Source organism: Corvus kubaryi, unplaced genomic scaffold, assembly GCF_017639235.1.
Source record: "Corvus kubaryi isolate FWS band 111438036 unplaced genomic scaffold, C.kubaryi_AGA036_p1.0 137, whole genome shotgun sequence".
Taxonomy (NCBI): Eukaryota; Metazoa; Chordata; class Aves; order Passeriformes; family Corvidae; genus Corvus; species Corvus kubaryi.
In genome coordinates this window covers 6141529-6161090 of record NW_024580671.1, presented here as the reverse complement: position 1 = coordinate 6161090, position 19562 = coordinate 6141529, and the positions used below count along the sequence as shown (strand labels likewise).

Below are 19562 nucleotides of genomic sequence, written 5' to 3'. Positions count from 1 at the left end.
TTGGAAAATCAACACCAGTACCAAACAGAGAGCTGATCATGCTGGCCTTACATTTGCTAAAAGTCCAGGGTAATGAGATGTCAACAGCAAGACTGTCTTTTGAACAGGAGACTGCACAAATTTCATTGCAGTTTGCTACATGAGTGAAAACATACCCAAACATAAGAGCATTAACTCTTAAAATTATGTTCTATATTGCTAATAGCACCATCCATTATTTGAGGACTCTGAATGTTAAGATTTTTCTTCCTCATTATCTTCTCCTAGGGTATACTGATAATTTTTTACTTTTTTTTTTATATTACTTTAAAACTCAAGGCTCCTGCTCTTTTTAACTTCTTTTTCTGGTTTAGATAGATAAGATCTCCCTTGTCTTCCCAACATGCTCAAATGAACTATTAACTAGTCACAAAATTCCTGTGAAGAGTTAGCCACTTAAGTACATACCCCTTAAGTACACTTAAGTAAACAGCTAAGTAGGCACTTAGTAGACTCAGGTTAGACTGAATCTAATAATGAGTGAGGTTAATGACTTATCGGTATTCCTTGGTCATAAAGCCTAGACTGGATATTTAAACAGGAGATGAAATCTTAGCACAGTCCTCTCAGTGGCTTGCCACTCTCAAATCACTTTGTCAAACCTGTTTAAGGATTCAGGTTTTGTATTCTTTATGTCTAACTTGCATATTTTGCTCAGAGTAAAAGTAAAAAAAACACCAACCAACCGAAGGACTAATATAATTAATTAACACACCTATAAAAATGTTAACATTCACAGTTATTTTGGTCTTAATATTTTTCACATGTATACATTCAATCATAATCATGTGTTATTATTAGGTTTTTCTAACCACAAGTGCTGGGCAAATTGTACAACAACCAACTGACATTCAAGTAATCCTACCCTGAGAAAATCTGTTAGTCTGAAACTGCAAAAATCCCTTTTTCCTCTAATCCCACTCCAACATACAAAATAAAAAGCAAGAGGCTGCACTGCAGAGGCAGGATTTGACAGATTGGAACCAAGAAAGCAGTTGCTCTCACAACTGCAGAAGTTTATCATTTTCACCACAGATTTACTCAGGCTAAGTAGAGTACATGCAAATAAAATGCTTACCCTGGATAAGTGCTAGACATCTCACTTAAAACCATGAATAAAGAACTCCTGGGGACTCCAAAAGAATCTGTTTGCATCTTCTCACAGAAATAAAGAGAGTTTTCCAAATTAAAATCACAATTACAATTTGATGCCCACAAGGCTGTGTGAAGCACAGAATCTGAATTCAAATCAGTACTGAAGGACAATTCAGTAAAAGGATTTCAGTACCAAGGGTGATTTTGAAGAAGATGGCTAACAGAACCAGTGGGTGAATAGATAGTAGGGAAACATGCCAAAAGGGGTGACATTTTAACTTGCTCCTCTTGCCAGGCAAGAGCTTGTTCTCTCATAATTGATACAGAGTCCAAGGACAATCTGCCCACCCCTTGCAAAGAGTGGAATTAGTCAGGGCTGGTACTAGAGATTTCCAGTCTCCTCTGCACAGAGCTGGCATTTCTGGTTTGGTTGCCTTCATTCTTCTTCCATGCCACAGGTTCTCCAAGACTTCCAGGAGTTTTGAAAAATGCTTCATGATGTGCAGGACGAATATTCTTGGGAGTGAGAGGTGCCGACGAAGGCTATTTGTGAAACAAAACCAAAGTGATTTGGCAGGGTTTTCTCAAAGCCTACACACAAACATGCAAACAGAAGACAGCTGGGAGCCATTAATCCCTGTGCCCTGCTACTCAAGGTCACACACCCTTTCAGAAGCTCCACGTGAAAAGCTATGGGCTTTGCCACTGCTCTTCACTCTGGAACTGGATGCCAGTACATCACTGCTGGAAGATGAACGCCTTTATCTCGCTTCCAACTTAAATTTTTTCATGATTAGTTCATACTCATTTGTTCTTATGCCAATCTTGTCCTTTAGCTTGAATGGCTCTTTCTCTTCCTTGAAGTTTTACTCACTTTTGTTATTTGTTACCATCAAGAGAAATCAAAAATTATTCTTCTAAACCCTGACCACTTGTCTTTTAAGTGCCACTCCACTGTAACCTCTGATGTTAGTATCTGTAATCAGATTGGCTGCCAACCAGTCTCTTATTGCAGCCTTTTTCTAAGCTCGAAGAAGATAAACATAAAATAATGTTTATAATGCTTCCAAATGTTTGATCTATTTTTCACTGAATTAGACAATAGGAAAACAAATCACAGATTTACAAATGTAAGTTGAATTAGTGCCAAAATTTCACTGCTAATAGTTGTAAACACCGAGCTAACACAGTGTGACATGACTGTTCTGTGTCACTCGTATTTCAGATAAATGAGTCCTCCCTCACTTCTGAACTTCAGATTTTTTTTTACCCAAAAGTCTGGTTCTATGGTAGATTTTTAAAAATACCTTTATAAAAAAAGTTCAACAATCCCACAAGAATCATTGTTTTCTCCCAGCTCTGATGCTGCTATTACTTTTCCATTACATAGTGAAGAGAGATCAGAACAGGGCTGAGGGGATAACCCAGGACACTACTACCTGAAAAAGTGTTGCAGCCAGCTGACTCCAGATTTCTGACATACAATCTTCCTGTTCTCCTAATGTTTTTCTGTAGCCATTGCATAACACACATGACACTGTCAGATGGGGAAAAATCCCCTTAGATTGGTGGGGAATTTTAGAATTTCTGTAAGAGATATAAAACTAACCACTTCACTGTTCAGGGCTAGATGTGCTATGCTGGGCTATGACTTCAACATGCCCTGTGCCACTGCTAAGATGGACACACACAGCCTAAGGGGAAGACATCAGCTCTCAGCATGCCAACTCTGCACTGACACAGCAGCACCAGCTTGCTGCACACACCGCCATCAGGCACCTGGGACAGCTCTTTCATCACCACTTCTGTTCACCTTTCCCCCTTACCTGCTGCAGCTTCAGAAGGGTCACTGGGTGTCCCATACACACAGGGGAGTCCAGTTTAACAGCACTGCAAGATCTTGTAAGCACAGGACTCAGGTGCAGAGCGGGGTGAGCTGGCTGCTGTGGATCCACCGAAGGGGCAGGTGAGACCTTGGGGGTGACAACAGCCGTGGTGCTTATGAAAACAGGGGTGGTGGATGCCAGGCTGGACATACTGAAATTTGTGGAGGCAGCAGCTGAGAAGGAGCCATCAGGAACTGGGGAAAGAGGACTGGTGAATGAGGGAGAACAGACGAGAGGGAAGGAAGCCAAGGCTGCTGATGGCACCATGACACAGGGTACACTTAGAGAAGGCAACTGATTCGCAGCCAGGCTGATGGCACCAGGGGCTTGGTTTGCAGAGAACAGGAAATTAAAACTGCTTAATCCTAAACCAAAGAGAGAAAAAACAAAGCATTAATAAACTTGAAAAAGGGAATTAAACTACTGTAACTTCATCTAGAATAGGAAAAAGGTATGACAATAAAGAAAAGTCTGCCTAGGAAGTAAACTGTGACAAAAATAATAAAAAATAAGGAAGAAAACTGTCACAAACCCCAGACTCTTCTGTCCAGCTCCCTTCTTTACCTTCCTCCATTTTCCCCCCTACTTGTCTATTCACTGTACCTGCATCCATTTACTTTGGTCGTATGAAGTACCAACCACGCCCCTTGCTGTTTTCTGCATCTAACTTCAATTACAAGAAACATCCTGGCTAAACAAACTTTTTTTTCACTAACTGCAATCATCCTCTGCTATATGAAAATATTGCTTTTAATGAGGGGAAAAAAAAAACCCAGACAACTCAAACCCAACAAATGGGAGACACCCACAAAGATATATCACAGAGGCATTAATTTTGCTGAGAACAGCTGAACTACTGTATCGAAACAGAAGCTGCTCTGGCTCCCAGTTTGTCTGACCTTCCAAAACACCAGGTTCAGCATTTTCAAACTGAGCATCTCCAACCTAAGTGAAATGCCATAGACCCCACTCCGTGTCACAAGTGAATCAAAGACCAAAGCAGTAGTCACAGAAATCTGCCACGCATGTCCTGTTCCCACAAAGCAGTCATCCACTGCACACAAACATGGGCACAAAACATGGTGGACACGAAATCCTACTGCAGTATTTTCAGCTGCTTCCTCTCTATCCTCACGGTGTCATACAAGCAGGACTGGCTACATTCCCAGTGCCTTGGGGGTTATCCTGATAATGCATGTTACAAGACAGTACAAAGTTTGAAGGTGATTAAATTCATACATTCAGGGGGATTCTGCTGTTCTATATTGGCCACCTTACTGCCAAATCTAGACTTCCAGCTCCTTTAGGTTTTGAATGCTGGATAAGTGTCTTTTTTTGCTGCACATAATTCAGGCATGCAAACCCTGCATTGTTCAATGCTATTAATGTTTGGGAACCTCAGAAAAACGCCTATCTTTTCAGAGGTGGAACAGTTCACATTGAGTCAAGAGATTTCAGAGTTATTAAACTACTACAGTGAACTGCTGTCAGGGTTTTTTGTGCCAAATATACTTATTCACCTATTTGTAGGACTCAGTATTTGCTCAGTGAACAGATACAGAGGTTTGGGTGCCTCTGAATCTCATGGCTGTCCTTACCAGCAGTAGGCTGAACATAAAGGTACTGTGGTTGGAAAGGCTGATTGGCATTTTCTTTAGAGATGTGCTCATTTCCTGGAGGATGTTCATCAGTGTCTTTGTTCTGAGATTGTTTTTCTTGCTCCTGCTCCTGCCAATCTAAAGGCTTAGTAGACTCCTTGTTTGCAGCCTCTGCAGCAGCAGGACTTGTGAGGTCAAGATGATTTGTTTCTAGACGTACAGCAGATGAACAGCCACTTCCTAGGGAAGGTTCTGCCTTAGGTGACTCAGAAGGCTTCTAAGCAAAAACAAAAGTGGAAATGAAGAGTCCAAACTAAAATAAAACCATGCAATACCTCTCAGGCATCTGTGCAAAGGAGCAACACAAACCTGATTAGCAAATCACCAAGTTAAAAATTTTGGTTGAGGGTCTGAAGAGCCATATGAGTGATGCCTAAACCCTGTGCCCTTTGCTGTTGGAGACACTACGTAAGAAATACCTGACCTCTGGGATTACTTTTCTATTGATAAGGAAAAGCACTTGTTTCAAATTGTTTATACTCAATATTCAAATGGCTTATATGATATGGCCTTGAGCCTGACCCCTACTGTCAGTATTTAAGAGAATTCTGAGATAGCTACACATCACCTTCATCATCTTTCTCTCACCAGCCTGCTGTGGGCAACACTGGGCTTCAGAGAGAGGGACTCAGGCTGGAGAGTAGGGGGAAAGAACAAATCACATCTGCTATAGCTCAGTGAAGTAAGCAATGCTGCTGCTGCCTGGGAAAGCCCAAGCTAACAGGGGAAGGTGAGGAGTAATAATTACATTGATTTCTTCCCCTCTGACCAATTGTTTTGCTGAAGACAATGATTACAACACTAATTCCAAAGAACAGCTGAGCATCACATCACTATGCAAAGCAATCCAAGTCCATTTTCCCCTGGTAGTGTGAAAACATCTCCCAGTTAATGCTATACTTACTGACACAGCCCACTTACAATTTTATTAACATGTGGGAGGCAGCATTTGTGTCTCTCAAAAGCAGTGTACTAAATTTTCCCTCCTGGAAACACTGTCTTAGGCAAAAGCCTTTCCTTACTATGAGAAAGCCTAAGTGATAATGCAACTCACTTTACCTTGGGTACTACAAGTGAGAGGGGGAGATCACTCTGCTCCAATGTCTGTTTTTTAGCAGCTGGCTCTTCATCATCTACAGGTGCAGAGGGTGATGAGCACTTGTGGGAGCTGCGTTTTTGGCAGCCAACAGGAGGTACGGCAGCCTGAGCTTCTGCACTCCTGTTTCCCACATCTCCTGAAGTGGGCAGGGTCTCGCTCAAATTATTTTCCTGAAGACCACCGCACAACATGAAAAGGGATGAAGATGGGAAGCACAGGAAGGGTTGGTTGGGGACCAAGGTAGGTTTTCCATTTTCTGTTTTGGAGGCTGCTGGCGTGGAAGGGTGTGAAGCCTGGCCGCTGATGCCAATTGGTAGCGAGAAGCTTGGCACATCTGCCTGAACCACAGGGAAAACTGCCTGAGGCAAAGGGTTAACACAAAAATCAGAGTCCCCAGGAACCGGAAGAAGGGAGAAAGCTAAGGTTGTGTTGGAGTTCTTTGATGAATTTAGTATCGTTTCAGTGTCACAAGCTTTATTCCTACAAAAAAAACCAACAAAAAAACTCAAACAGTAATGAAAAGAGGAAAAACATTTATTCCAAAATTAAACCCCTCTTTTATCCTTACCAGCAAAGAGATACGTATTTGGACATAAATGCAGAAAAATTCCACCCCAAAACCACAGTTTTTACACAGTTTACAAGAAGGGTCACTTTTTTTCATTTCTAATTACACAGAAGCAGTCAGGTTTTTGGTGGAACAATAATGCTTTTGGCTGCACTTGACTAGTCAATCATTCACAAATGAATTCAAATTGGGATGGGTGTAGAGAAGACCGATGAGAGACAGAGACACCCTTCCATGGAATAATTTGCTCAGCTTACCCAGACAATAGGTCAAAGGATGCAGGAATGACCTATATAAACACATATGACAGAAAGAACTACTGAAGCAAAACACCAACACTGGTAACAAGCACAGGTGGGTGTAAAATGACCATAAAAAAAAAAAAAGCCATGCTGACATCTATCAGTATTAAAATTGTAATAATGAGACTTTATTGCAATTTTTTTATCATCAATGGAATCTATCCTTAAACTAAACATGACAAGCACAAAGCTGAAACTGGACAAGAGTTAAGACCAACCTACCCAGTATCTTCCTCTATCTTCTGCCTGCAGACAGCTGCTAGATTTATCATTTTGGAACAATTTTCATCTGAATTCACAGTGCAAACTGAAAGAACAAAGAGGCATTCAATTAATCACAGACAGGTTTACCAAGCATATTTTGATACCGGCCATATAAAATAATAGCTATAATTTTTCAGTCCTGACACATTTTTATAACATCCACTAATTGCCTAGAGCCAGAACCTGCAAGACACTCAGAAGTCTCAGTCCCACTGGAGAGGGGTTCAACATCATCATTTCCTATAAGAGGGAACTGTGAAAAGCCCTGTAATTACTTTGTCTTTTTTAACAACTGTCCATTAGATTGTTACAGTAAATTTCACTATATTAGGAACCATAAAATAAAGCAAGCATTTTGTGGCTAAATAATCTTTCTCTATCAAGTTTTCACAGATAAAACTGTAGTATAGTTGCAGTTAGTACAGAACAGAAACATTTAACTGCAGAAAACAAACTGCAGATTCAATTGCAGTATGGCCCAGATTCACCTCATGTAACTTTAGGGATTTGACTGGAGATTTTAAACCAGAAATTTCATTATCACATGGACAGTAGAAATATAGGCACCTCCCAAGAGTAATTCACATACTTAACTATGCTGATTCACCCAATCAAGTGCCTTAAATTGGTGCATGCCCTCATTTGGGCAGGTCCAGTGGGATAGAAAAGAACATGCTTCATTAGTAGTTACCTTGCCTCTCTTGACGTGGGCTGTTAGGCTCAGAACTGACCTTCCTTCTGGCTGCTTCACAAGGCTGTGCACTGTTAAATGAAGCATGACGTGTAAACCTTTGCTTTCCAGCAGCACTGGTCTGGTACCGGGCACAGGCTTCTCTCTGTGTCCCTGGCAGAGGATCTGATGTTGGGCTGTGCCCTCTCAGCTCATCTGTAGGGACACAATTTTGTACAGCAGTCCTTCAGTCAACACAGCTCATCATTTAGGCTTCTGCCATATTACCAAACTTGGCATTAAGGGAAGAGGCAACCTCTGTATTATCTCAACCCCCACAACACTGACACAAGCCTAGAACTCAGTAAGCACCAGCAGACAAGGCAAGGGCTTCCCTCCTATCCATTCCATAGCAGCTGCAGAAGGCACTACATTCTAGTGTGCTAGTCAGGAGGAGAAAGGGCACTAAGATCGTGTTTACATTATCCTTCACTTTCACTTGTTCCTGGCACTGTCCTGACACAAATATCCAAGCCAAAGGGAGCCTATCTGGCCAAGAAGCATGAACTTACAAGATCCTCTGTCCCACCACCTCATTCTTTGCAGACAAAGTTTTTGTAAAAGGAGCCATGTGCAAGAAACAGCCCTGATCAACTTGGTACGCCCCCTTACAAAGAAAATAATTCACTATATAATTATTACTGAATTACTGAGATTTTGCAACCCAGAACAGCTGTGGACCCAGATTTAAAGATCAGTGCTATCTGCCATTGCTCTACAATTGATAGTTATGCATACAGTTATCTAAGTCAGTGCAAAAATACCTATAAGACACAGCATCCTTCAACATCCCTCCACAGATCCAGACCTTGGGCGCAAAGTCTAGCAAGGGCAAATGTTGAGCTGGCAGCAGTTAATAATCACAGGATACATGTTGAATGCTGAGCCATTCTTTACACACAGAAAGCAACATTTTACCACTTGGGAAGGGACTATCAAAGCAAAAAGAAAAATACAAACTACACAAGTTACCAGTCTTTCCAGGGAATTCCACAGGCCCAATCCACTTGAAAGCTGGTTTGCGTCCTCGTTCCTCTGTGACATGAACTTTCTTGATCAAGCCTAGGCTGGTGAGAACATTGGCAATATCATACAGCCTTCGTACCTTTGCTAACAAGAAAAGGCAGGAGTAGATAAAAGAGTCAGCTTTACAACGCATACAGGACACATTTATGTACTTATTTCATTTCAGACTATCACCACATCTTTCATAGATGAAGTGAGCAAAATCAAATCAAGCTGGACTTAGGCTACCTCCTATGAAGCCTGCCAGGCCAGCTCCCACCTGACTGTCACAGGTGCTTCATATCTTAGCTGCTCAGGTTTAAACTCACCGCCCTCATTTTGATGAAATAGCTTAGGGAGTGATTACATCATCAACTTGACCAGAAAAGGCAACTACCTCCACATGGGTAAAGAGAAGTTGGGGGCAAGAGGCACAGGAGTGCACAGCTGATCACAAGAGGACACATATCCATAATTTTTAAATATGTAACACACTCAGAAAAATCTCTGTGGCTCTAGCAAATAACATCTTTGAGCTCACTATGATACCCACATATTGTCCAGCTAAACTGCTCATGTTTCTTCTTATATTTGGGGTAGAATTTTAAGATTGAAGTGCAAGTACTTTATTTTAAAAGCACTTTAAAGGCTTAAAAGTCTTTATCTTAGAAGACTTATTTACTAATGCTGAGTTTTCCCATGTTCTCCAAGGGATTGAAGTTCTAATCCTCACTAACTGAAAGCAAACTCTGCCATCCAGCTGTGAAAGATTTCTGGGGTAAAAAGGAGAAGGAACATATTTCTGCAAGGAGAGAATTAATTCAATTAAAATAAACAATATGTTTCATTTCTGAAACACCATTCAGAGCAGTACAGGAAACAGGGTTTAAGTATGAAGAAAAAATTCAACAACAACAACAAAAAAATGTGCTTCTTTATTCTGAAGCTAAACTTGGGAGATAACTGTCAAAGTGTCTCTTGCCCACACCAAGCTCTGTTTCCACAAATAGGCATTTGCAATGAAAAAAAACCCTAGATCATATTCCAGGAAAAGATTCATGAATTGCAGTTGCTGTTACCTACTGGTGTCTGTTTGGTGTCAGACCAAACATGCCCTGTTTTGTGTACTCACTGACTGCTTGATTTGCCTCTCATTAGCCATCTTACTTTTAAATTTGCTGTGGTCCACTGTATCCTGGGTTTCTTCTATCAGTATCTTTGCTGCGATGTCCAGAGTGACTATCTTGGTCTTGGAGACAAGGAACAGCATGACAAACTTTTGGCTCATAATCCGCAATGACTTGTCCTTTCTGCTGTTTGCAGATGCTGTGTTACAAATAATACCCAAGCCTCTTAGCATATGTCATCCATCACAGCCAGAAAACTAATAAGTAGGTTTCTCACACACAAAAGGAGTAAATATTTCCTTGTCAGAAAGCAGAAATTTATTGAAAGGCAGCAAATAACTGAGTAATGCAGACAGGAGTCTCTCTTCAAAGGGCAATAAAAATTCAAACTTGCAGAAATAGCTTTTAGAAAGTGAAATTCCAGAGCTGATTCTATGTTAGGTTACACTGTTTTGTGCCACTATAATTTTGTGACTCTAATGGACTTTGTAACTTAAAAACATTATGTGTTACATGGGCAGCATGCAAACAGTGGACAAATGAAGATGGTGCTTTCTGTCAGGATAAAGCATTTACTGTCAGATACAGGTGGGGAAAGAACTGGATTGTCCAGCACAACTTCCTGCCTGTCTGTAGGACAGAAGGAAAAATCTGTCTTGAGACCTATGTTAGGAACAGAATAGAAGGAAGAATTCTGTACCCTCCATGGTGAATTCAGCACCTTTTTGGAAAGGATAACTTTCTATTATTTAATTTAAAAGCAAAGCAAGAGGAAAAGTGACATAGTAAACTGGAGAAAGAGATTTGTGTCTGTGTATCATCATACATTTAGTAATTATCTTACCAGAGATGCAATCTGGTTCTGAAAACTCCAGTAATGATCTGTCTTGAGAATCTGGAATTGTTTCCTTTTTCTGTTCTCCAAATTTGTACTCTAAGTCCTGCTCCTTGTGCTGGGAGGTCAACAGCTCTCCATACTGCAGCTCTCCTGCTTCCTGAAGCATTTTCAGAGTTTGGCTGAGGTTATGCCGGCCATGCCAGCAGTACTGGTTCTTGGCCACACGGCTGACCAAGTGCAATGACTCCAGGACGTTCACGATATCGTAAATTCTTCTCCGTTCAACTCCTGTTTGGGAAGTGGGGGGGAACAGATAAAAAAGACATAGATGCTCATCTTAGTTCAACAGAAGCAGAGAATGGGTTGTTCTCTAACAGACATTGTCATTGTTCACATGGGCACATTCCATTAGATACATCTGTATTTGCACACTGAAAATCTGACTTATGTGCGGCCAGCTTCATGGTACGCTGCTCTTTGTCCATTTTCTTAACATCTAGACCAGCCATGGCTTCAGCCTAAGGAAGAACCCACACTGTGTTTAGGGTTTGCAGACTGCAGTCTGCCAGCCCCATTCACTCAGACCTACCCAGAGTGCCCCAGGGTTTTCAGAGCACTTCGGCCCTTCCTGACAGAGAGCTTCAAAATTCACACATGTACCTGTATACAAGCCTGCGTGTAACAGAGGGCAGGAAAGGGTCTGCCACAGTGTAGAGATGAAAGCCCCTCATACAGGAACCAGTGGGAGCACAGTTGTCCACTTGCATTTACAGTGGCACAATTACCTTTACTTGCTAAACAAGTACCCAGTAAAGGGGCATCAAAAGCTTCTCAAGGTGCAAAGCAGTGTAGAATGAGACCTGCTGTTCCCAAATGAAACAGAAACAAACCATCAGTGCTGGCTGGGTCAAGACCTATGGGAAATTTATTAAATATGTCCAGCTGGAGTTCAGCCTGCTGATGTGAGCAAGGTTGGGGACTGAATATGAACAGGTTGGTGGCTATGCTCGCTGTCCTGAGTACTTGTGTCCAGTGCTGTTTGAAGCATGGCTGTTATATATAACACAGTGTACTATATGCTGGTGGCAGCATCTGCACCAAAAAAGCCTCTAACCATTAACATCAGCTGAGCAGAGCAAGTGCCAGTTAAGGGGAAAGATTTTGAAACTTCACTCTGGGATGGCTGTTTACCCATCTGAAGAATAGGGATAATACTTACCAGCCTCAAACACATATTAGGTGAAACAATTCATGAGCATTTCCAAGTGTGTGAAGAACTTGGAGTGAAACACAATCCAGAAAAACAAGAGTGTTACACGTATCCTGGTGTCTGTCAGACACCAGCAGTACAGACCCCTTTGTGGCCTTCCACAGGTCTTCCGTGAACAAAGCAATATACATTTGTAGCAAAACCTGTATCACAGACACCATTTGTTACATTAAGAGCAGCAACATCAGCGCTGGGTAATTTTGTGGTCACAAGCCAAGGGGATACAAGCAAGGAAGGGAAAACAAACGGAGAAGGACAACCACAATCCTCCTCCTTCCTGGAGGTAAAATTTCCAACAGTAAATTTTAGAAGAAAGTTTATATTATTTAGGAAAGCAAGGTAATGCCACTCCCAATACAGAATGAAGCACTATTCATGTTCAGCTGTACAAGGTTGGAGCATGGGCATCTCATGCAAACACATAAAGGAGTAACTGCAAAATCTAAAAGAACAATTAATTTTAAAAGTAATTTATCTAACTATTTACCTAATCTGTATTCTATCCTATTTCCAATTCACAGTACCAAGGCAGATAAATAGGTATTTCAAGGCCTTTCTTAACAGAGTCACAGAAGACATCATTCTTCTGTTTCTTTTCTTCCCAAAAGAGACAAATTTCATTTTTGCTACATCTTTTCTGTTAATACCTAAGTTTTAAATGTATACAAGATTTATTTAGTTTAAGTCCAATTCTGTAAAGCCCTTCCTAGCAAAGAAACAACCTCTCCAAGGACCTCAATATTTTTGTTATTGATGTGGCCTGGCTGAGTCCTCTCTCCCAAGTTTTATTACTTCTTGCAGATATTCCATTAATCTTTTAACTAAAACCAAACTTAACAGCAGAACCAGTAAATGGGCTACTCAATCCCTTCTCACCACCTCAATATAAGACAATTTCTCATGGTACTCTTGCAGTTCTCCCAGTACCTCCCCATCACAAGGCAGTATTTAAAGCTAAGGTAGCCTTGATGAACCATGAGACCTTGGAAGATAAGATGCCAAACATGTTCAGAAGTCAGGCAGTAAACAGAATTTACCTCCTACACATGTTAGTTTGCAATTGTTTCCCCAAACGTTTCATTTTGACAAAATTTGTTGTCTGTAAGTCCTCCTTCAGAGGGTTTGTAAATCCTGACTCCTTGTGTCCAACAAATTGAATATTTAAGAAAGCAACAGTTGGTAAACAGCTGGAAGCAAGATCTGTCTAGTAAAAAGTACAGAAAGTCAGAAAGCAGATTTCAAAATGGTAGTGTTACCAAACAACAAAGACACTGAGGAATATAAGGCATTTCCAACTCTTGTTTAGTATGATTAGAAGAGCATCCAGATCCTGGGAAAGGCAGATCTTGAATGTAGTCAGTTAGAATATGATGTTTGGAAGGCCCACCTGTCAGGTTACCCCAGGTGATCAGTTACCCCAGTTTTGTAGGTATACATACCAAGAATTGAAGCCACTTCATCCAAAGAAATGGTAGTTTTCTCTGTTGACAATGGATAATTTGGATAGCGAGCTAGAAACTTTTGGCACAAGAGTCCTAAGCTTTTCTGTTTTCTGCTGGGTCTCTGCTTTTCAAATTCATCAACCGTGCTGTCATCTACTATATCATACTGTTAAAAAATAAATGTTAACCCTTTAGTGCAGAGCTTGTAAAAGCAAGACATAGTCAAGTGAAGCATATTTCAGATGTTACCAATATTTAAGACCAGATTTACTAATTAAAAAAACCCCATGGACTCCTTGAAAGCACAGGACACTTGGATAACACAATTGCAAGCTCTTCTTATTTCATTACATAAGATGCCTACAGAAAAACTCTTATCCGTGCAATCACGAAATAGTGATCACGCATAAGGAAAAAAGCCAGTAAGACCAAACACCCAAGACTAGCAGATGATAAGATTATACTTGGAAAGAGTATTTCTCTTGGAAAGAAGGAAGAATATGCTCTCAAACACTTCTGGATCTAATAAACCAGGAGATGCAGAAACCATCAGAAAGTTCCTGCAATACCTCTTCCAAAAGATTTTGCTGACCTTTACAGTGACTCTATCACAAGGGGTGGGGGCACTTTGCTCAGAGACTATAAAAGGTGCTACTCAGTCTTTGAACCTTAAACTTAGTCAAGATGTTAGCTTAAGTAATTCTGTAGGATAGCCTGAATGTGGTCTTTCTATCGCTGTAGTGGGAAAAAAATAGAAACCAGCAAAACTGTGATGGCAAGAATGTACGAAGAGGTATGTTTATTTATCACAAACTGAGAATGATGGAGGATTTTTTTTGCACTGGTAGCTCTAAGGTTTTCTTCTCTGTTAGAAAAATAAGTCTTGCCCTCTGGCAAAGAAAAGCTGCAGGTGGTGGTAGCTGTTGAAACCCGTGTTTCCTTGCTTATGGGATCTTAAACTGTCCTTTGCTAGTTGCAACCAAGTAACCTTGTGGCAGGCTGGTGCCCTGATAGAATTCTTTGAGTTTTATACAGTACGGAAATAGCAGTATCCTTACTCTAAAACTTCTACTTCTTTTGTAAGTTACCTTTTTAAGTGGAGAAAATTATTAAATGAAAGTTCTATTAACTAGAAAATATTTGAATTCTTTATAGTAGCCACCCCAAAAATGAAGTGTGATCTTAACAGGCTTGGAGCGGTAATGAACTAACCTTTAACATCAACTATTTTTTATGTACTGGACACCATGTCAGGAATGATCTTTAGAGAACTGTTTGCTGTGTTATGACTATGAAAACTGCAGACTTTTCTACACTACTGTTGCTACTGTACTTGCTGTAAAAACTGCACTTCCAGAGTGATCTGCACCTATGAAATGATGCTTCTCAGTAGAAGCACCCAGAACTATTTTCCTGTTGCTGAAATCACCGGGGAAGGATATCCTACAAGAAATAACCCAGGAGAGGAAAAGTAGTGGTTGGAACAACAACAACAAAAAATCATGAAGGAAGAAAAGCATAATGATGCTTACTACAATTCGAAGTCATTCTCTCCAGGGACAGACTTTCTAAAGTGAGGACAGAGATCAACCCCTGCATTGCCTAGGTCTTGTGAAGTAGAAGTCTTAATTCCTGACCTTGCTTTCTGACCACTAGTTTGGGAGTGGAAAGTGGAAAAAAAGGGTTTCAGCTGACCACTTTGCAGGACTGCTGCAGATGAGGTAAAAGACTTAGAAAGCATGTTCTTTCATTGTCAAATTTATTTTTGAAAAGGATGCTTGTTTAAAACATGTCTGGCAATTTTCTTTCTAATGTGGTTCAGAAGTACTTCAGCTGGGGAAAATCAAACATTTAAGTCCTACTTCCTTCACTGTCCTTTTAAGTAATATTCAGACTCTTGAGGGGATCTCAGGTCAGTTACTACTAAGACAGTTACTTTTAGTCTTTTGAAGTCCTACTGCTCAGCCAGTGCTGTGTAGGTAACTGTCCTTGGGAATGTCTTACAATTCTGCAGCTTTCCATCCAGAGGAAAGCACCAGATGGAAGAAAACTGAGGAGCAACTTTAGGAAGGTCTAAGTCCTAATGGAACATGAGATAACCGTGTTCTGAGTCTCACCTGTAATGAATCAGGTGTGTCACTCTGCTCACTGTTTTCTATGGGTCTGAAGAGCTCTTTCTTCTTCTCCCTGTCCCTCATATCAGGACTAGCAGCACTAACAAGCATCTTCAGGTTTGCAGTAGGAGTCCAGGGATCAGGCTGAGGTCTGTCAATGATCTTAACAGGTGTAATTGGATTTCTTTCCGGTGTGCAGCCTTTCTGCTTCGATAAATCAATTGGTTCATTCTTAATGGGAGTCTTTGGGGCCATCCTGGATCGATCAAATATGTTTTCCTATTAAAAAAGTTTTTAGAGGAAAAAAACATTCCATCAATCAATTTTATGATTCTTATGAAGGTAATTTTACTGACTTGTGCCTTGGCACTCATAGTTATATTTAGCACAGTTCTTCTGCCTTTCTTGGGAGTGTTAAAATATTCTACATGCTTCTGTACTGGAGGAAGTGTATTGGAGATACTGCCTTGAAATGTAGAACTTGAGGTCAACCAGTCCAACTTGTGGCCTATTAGGCTTTTAAACCCTCACTAAACCATCAGGGTACAAGAAAGCATTGCCCACAAACATAGATCACCAAATTGCAGGGAAACTGAAATCATGCATTTGGTCACATTACACTTAGCAAGAAAGCACAGTTCTGTTTGAAAGGTCCCAGGTTAAAAGCCGTGCTGGGGATGCAGCTCTAACTCACAAAATGTTAAACTAAAGGGGATGTGACCTCATGTGCAAGAAAGGCAAGGTTTGCATCTGCACTGCCTGCTGCTCAAAGCAATCAAGAAAATCTCCATAACTGTTCCTTGACTACAACTAAGAGCTGCTAGAAGGAAAAAGTCTAATTCATCAGCTGATTTTTATCATTTTCTGACTGAAGCTCAACTCCTTCCAGTCCCTAGCTGCTATCAAACTTTTTTCATATTTCATCTTTGGATCCCTTTCTCTTACTGCAAGAATTATCACTACAGATGAACTCACCTCAAGGGACTGACTGAAGGAAGCATTATTGGTATCCTTGATATAATGTATTTTATTTTGTGCTATAAGAAATCCAATTCAGAAACTGAATAAAAGCCGGAAACTTTCTTAAGTTTTGCCTTTTACTTGGAGTAATTTAACTATTCTGTAGTTGAAATAGATATTTAAATAGGTGATTCCAGAGGTCATCCTAACAGGCACAATCTAGCTAGAAAGCAGAAAAAAGTTCTAGTAACAACTGAAACCGGCTTTTACTAGGAGCAGTTTAGTAGCATTCAGACTGGAAACAAATTTGGCACATCAAAAGCATTGTGCTCTGAGCAGTGATAAAGAACACTTCTCCATACATTCACCTATAAATTTCCCAAAAGGATGTAATAAACACATCTCTTTTTTTACAACTAACAGTCAGCCAATTGTAACTTACTACACTGTGACAAATAGGGGTCAGTTTAGAGGCCATGGTACTTCTTGGAATAGATATTTATATAGTGTTGTCACTCAGTATTTTCTTGCAATTTCATGTTATAACCTTAAGTAATGGAGAAAGTCTATCTTCCTCTGAAGTTCCTGTTCATTATGGTTGGTGATAATGGAACTGAAGTGAGGGCAACTGAAGCAACCTGCTGTTTCAGTACTTCACATCTTCATGTTTGTGCAAATACCACCATGAAGAAAGCAGTGGCTCTACATGAAAAGCACATGACTCTGCCCTTTCAGATCTTTTTCTCCTACTATCTGATCTTTATTTTCTACTACCCTAACTACCTGCTAAGGTAAAAAACACTTTTACCCTCTCTCCCCCTTTTTTTTTTTTTTCAGTAGCTGCAACATTCTGTGAAGTCCTACCTGTAGTGCACAAAATCACAAGGGCAGTTGGTATGAGATAGAGGATGGGAGAGACCAGCTTGATGAACTTAGTTTGTAAGCAAGAATTGAAACAAATCTCTGAGATAATAGGAATGGTATCTGACAAGAAAAATGTGAATTTTGGAGGACTCAGATTGAGCATGCACAGCAGGTCGTGAATTGCATCTAGTTCAGGAGATGTTACTGAGCAAGGTTATGGCTAAGGCTACATATGTCATCTCCTGGCTGGTGAGGCAGTACGGAAACAATGAGCTTGTTTCTTGCTGAGTGGCCGTACTTAGCCTCTTGACTGGAGAACACCACTTTATGAATACAGACCGAAGGCAAGCATAGTGGACATGTCCATCAGCGTGCTCAAACTGCTGCTAAATAACAAGACTATACTATTCCTGTGCCAAGTTAGGCCTGGTGGTTCTTACCTTTAGAACTGTGAGTCTCTACAAGAGCCCTCTCCACCTTACCACATGGTAGCCATTGCAATACTTAAGATCACTGAGTGAGTTTTACTCAGGTGAAAGCTAAAATGTGGTTCCCTGTGTGCAGTACCAGAGTGCAATCACTTCACTTACTGACAAGGGTGGCATGACTCAGGCGTCTTACACTGGATTATATCTATCTTAGGGGTAGCGCTGGACATCCCAGTGCTCCAAGTGTTCACAGGTAAGATGCTGCGGTACAGACCAACAGGGGAGAGCAGGTCCGATGGGCAGCACCTCAAAAGCTGCCCACGGGAGCCACAGAAGCACAATCCAGAGCCCGACCCCCTCCAAAGCCCCCCGAGTGGCGGCCCTGCTGCCGCGGGGCTGGGGCTCCACGGCACTCCACGGCACCGCTCTCGCCACCCTCCCTCTTCCTCTCCTCCCCGCACTGGTCCGGGGCTCCGGACAACGCGTGCAGGGAACGCGCGGCGCCGGACCGGACCCCGCGCCGGCCCTCCCGCTCACCTTCTGGGCCGCCTCGGCGCGGCCCCGCCGCCCCGGCCGGGCGCTCGCCAGGTCCCGCAGGGCTAGGACGCTCACCTCCATCTGCAAAGCGAAAAGGCACTTTTAGCCCGGCTCTTAAGAGGAGCCGCTCCCGTCCCCAGAGGGACGCGAGGGGAACGCGGCTGCTCGGGGCTGCGTTCCCGGGGAGGGATGGAGGGAAGGGAGGGGGCGGGAGGCTCGGCGGGCTCCGCGCCCTCACCTCGGCCGGGGCCGGGGCGCGCGGGGGGCGCGCGGCTCTGCCGCTCCCGCCAGGCGCCCTCAGACATCGCTTTACAATCCGGCCAATCAGGGGCGGCCGCCGGGGCGCCCCGGCCGCGCCGCCGGCCAATCAGCGCGCGGGCAGGCGGCGCGCGGCATCGGGCGGGCGGGCCGGGGCTCCCGCCCGCGCGGAGCCGTTTCGCTCCTTTTCTTGGCGCTCCCCGCCCTCCCCCTCCCGCGCCCTTCCCGCCGCCCGCGCCAGGCGGGAAAGGGCCCGCGGGTGCGTCTGCCGGGAGAGCCGCCTGCCTCTTGCCCGGAGCCGCTGCAGCCGTCCTTAAACCTGTGAGGGGGGAGGAAGGGCTGAGTCAGCAGGAGCCGGGTGCTGCCTCGGTCGCCCTGCCACTGGCTCGTAGGAAACGCCGTCGCGGTATCCGCGCCGGGACAGCACCGCCCGGGCCGTGGGTCGAGCGGCACAGCAGCCCTGGGCAGCTCGGACAGCCTTGTGATCCTCCGCCTCATTCCCTGAAGCGAGTCTCCTGCCGTGAAGGTAGAGCGAGCAGACGCCATGGGGAGCAGCCTGGACTTTTCGCTTTTTCCTGAGACTCTGCTGTGTGGTTTTCCCTCCTTCGGCACCTCACTACATACCAAGATAAAAGAAGAACTGGAAGGGAGCCTTGTCCAAAGTTAACACGTCAAATCCCGGCAGCCTGTGGGGCCGTGCAGGGATGAGAGTTGTACCTGTTCTGAGTATAGAAACACAATGTTGCAAAAAAAAAAAAAAAAAAAAGAAAAAAAAAAAGAAAAGGAAAAGCTGTCAAAATTATAGCTTTCTGCAGTGCAGAACTTCTTCTGTCTTGAAAGTGATTGCTCTAAGCTTGAGACCCTTTCTGGAGAAATTTGCTCGGTGCAGTGTAATTAATTTTGCTTGTTGAAGTGTAATTAAGATTTTTTTTTCTTGTATCTAAGAATTTTTGTTGTTGTTGTGGTAATAGCAGACATGCTTCTGCATTATTCCTGTCTTGTTTTGTTGTGGGAGCTCTGACATAGCTCATGAGCCAGTAATGAGTTGTCACGGAAAAAAAAATCCAAGGCACAGTTC

General features: G+C 42.5%; 1 protein-coding gene across 1 annotated transcript; it reads right to left on the bottom strand.

Moving 5' to 3' along the window:
• Nucleotides 1–778: 778 nt before the first annotated feature.
• On the bottom strand, nucleotides 779–18515 carry E2F7 (E2F transcription factor 7). The gene is made up of 13 exons (XM_042017701.1): nucleotides 18465–18515; nucleotides 18227–18307; nucleotides 15441–15716; nucleotides 13321–13489; nucleotides 10618–10899; nucleotides 9814–9972; nucleotides 8614–8751; nucleotides 7603–7797; nucleotides 6870–6954; nucleotides 5738–6257; nucleotides 4619–4895; nucleotides 2961–3385; nucleotides 779–1677 (listed from the first exon to the last, which is right to left on the bottom strand). Exons 2-13 carry the CDS (start codon nucleotides 18305–18307, stop codon nucleotides 1501–1503), a joined length of 2784 nt encoding a protein of 927 aa, XP_041873635.1. The 5' UTR covers nucleotides 18465–18515; the 3' UTR covers nucleotides 779–1500.
• Nucleotides 18516–19562: the final 1047 nt, after the last annotated feature.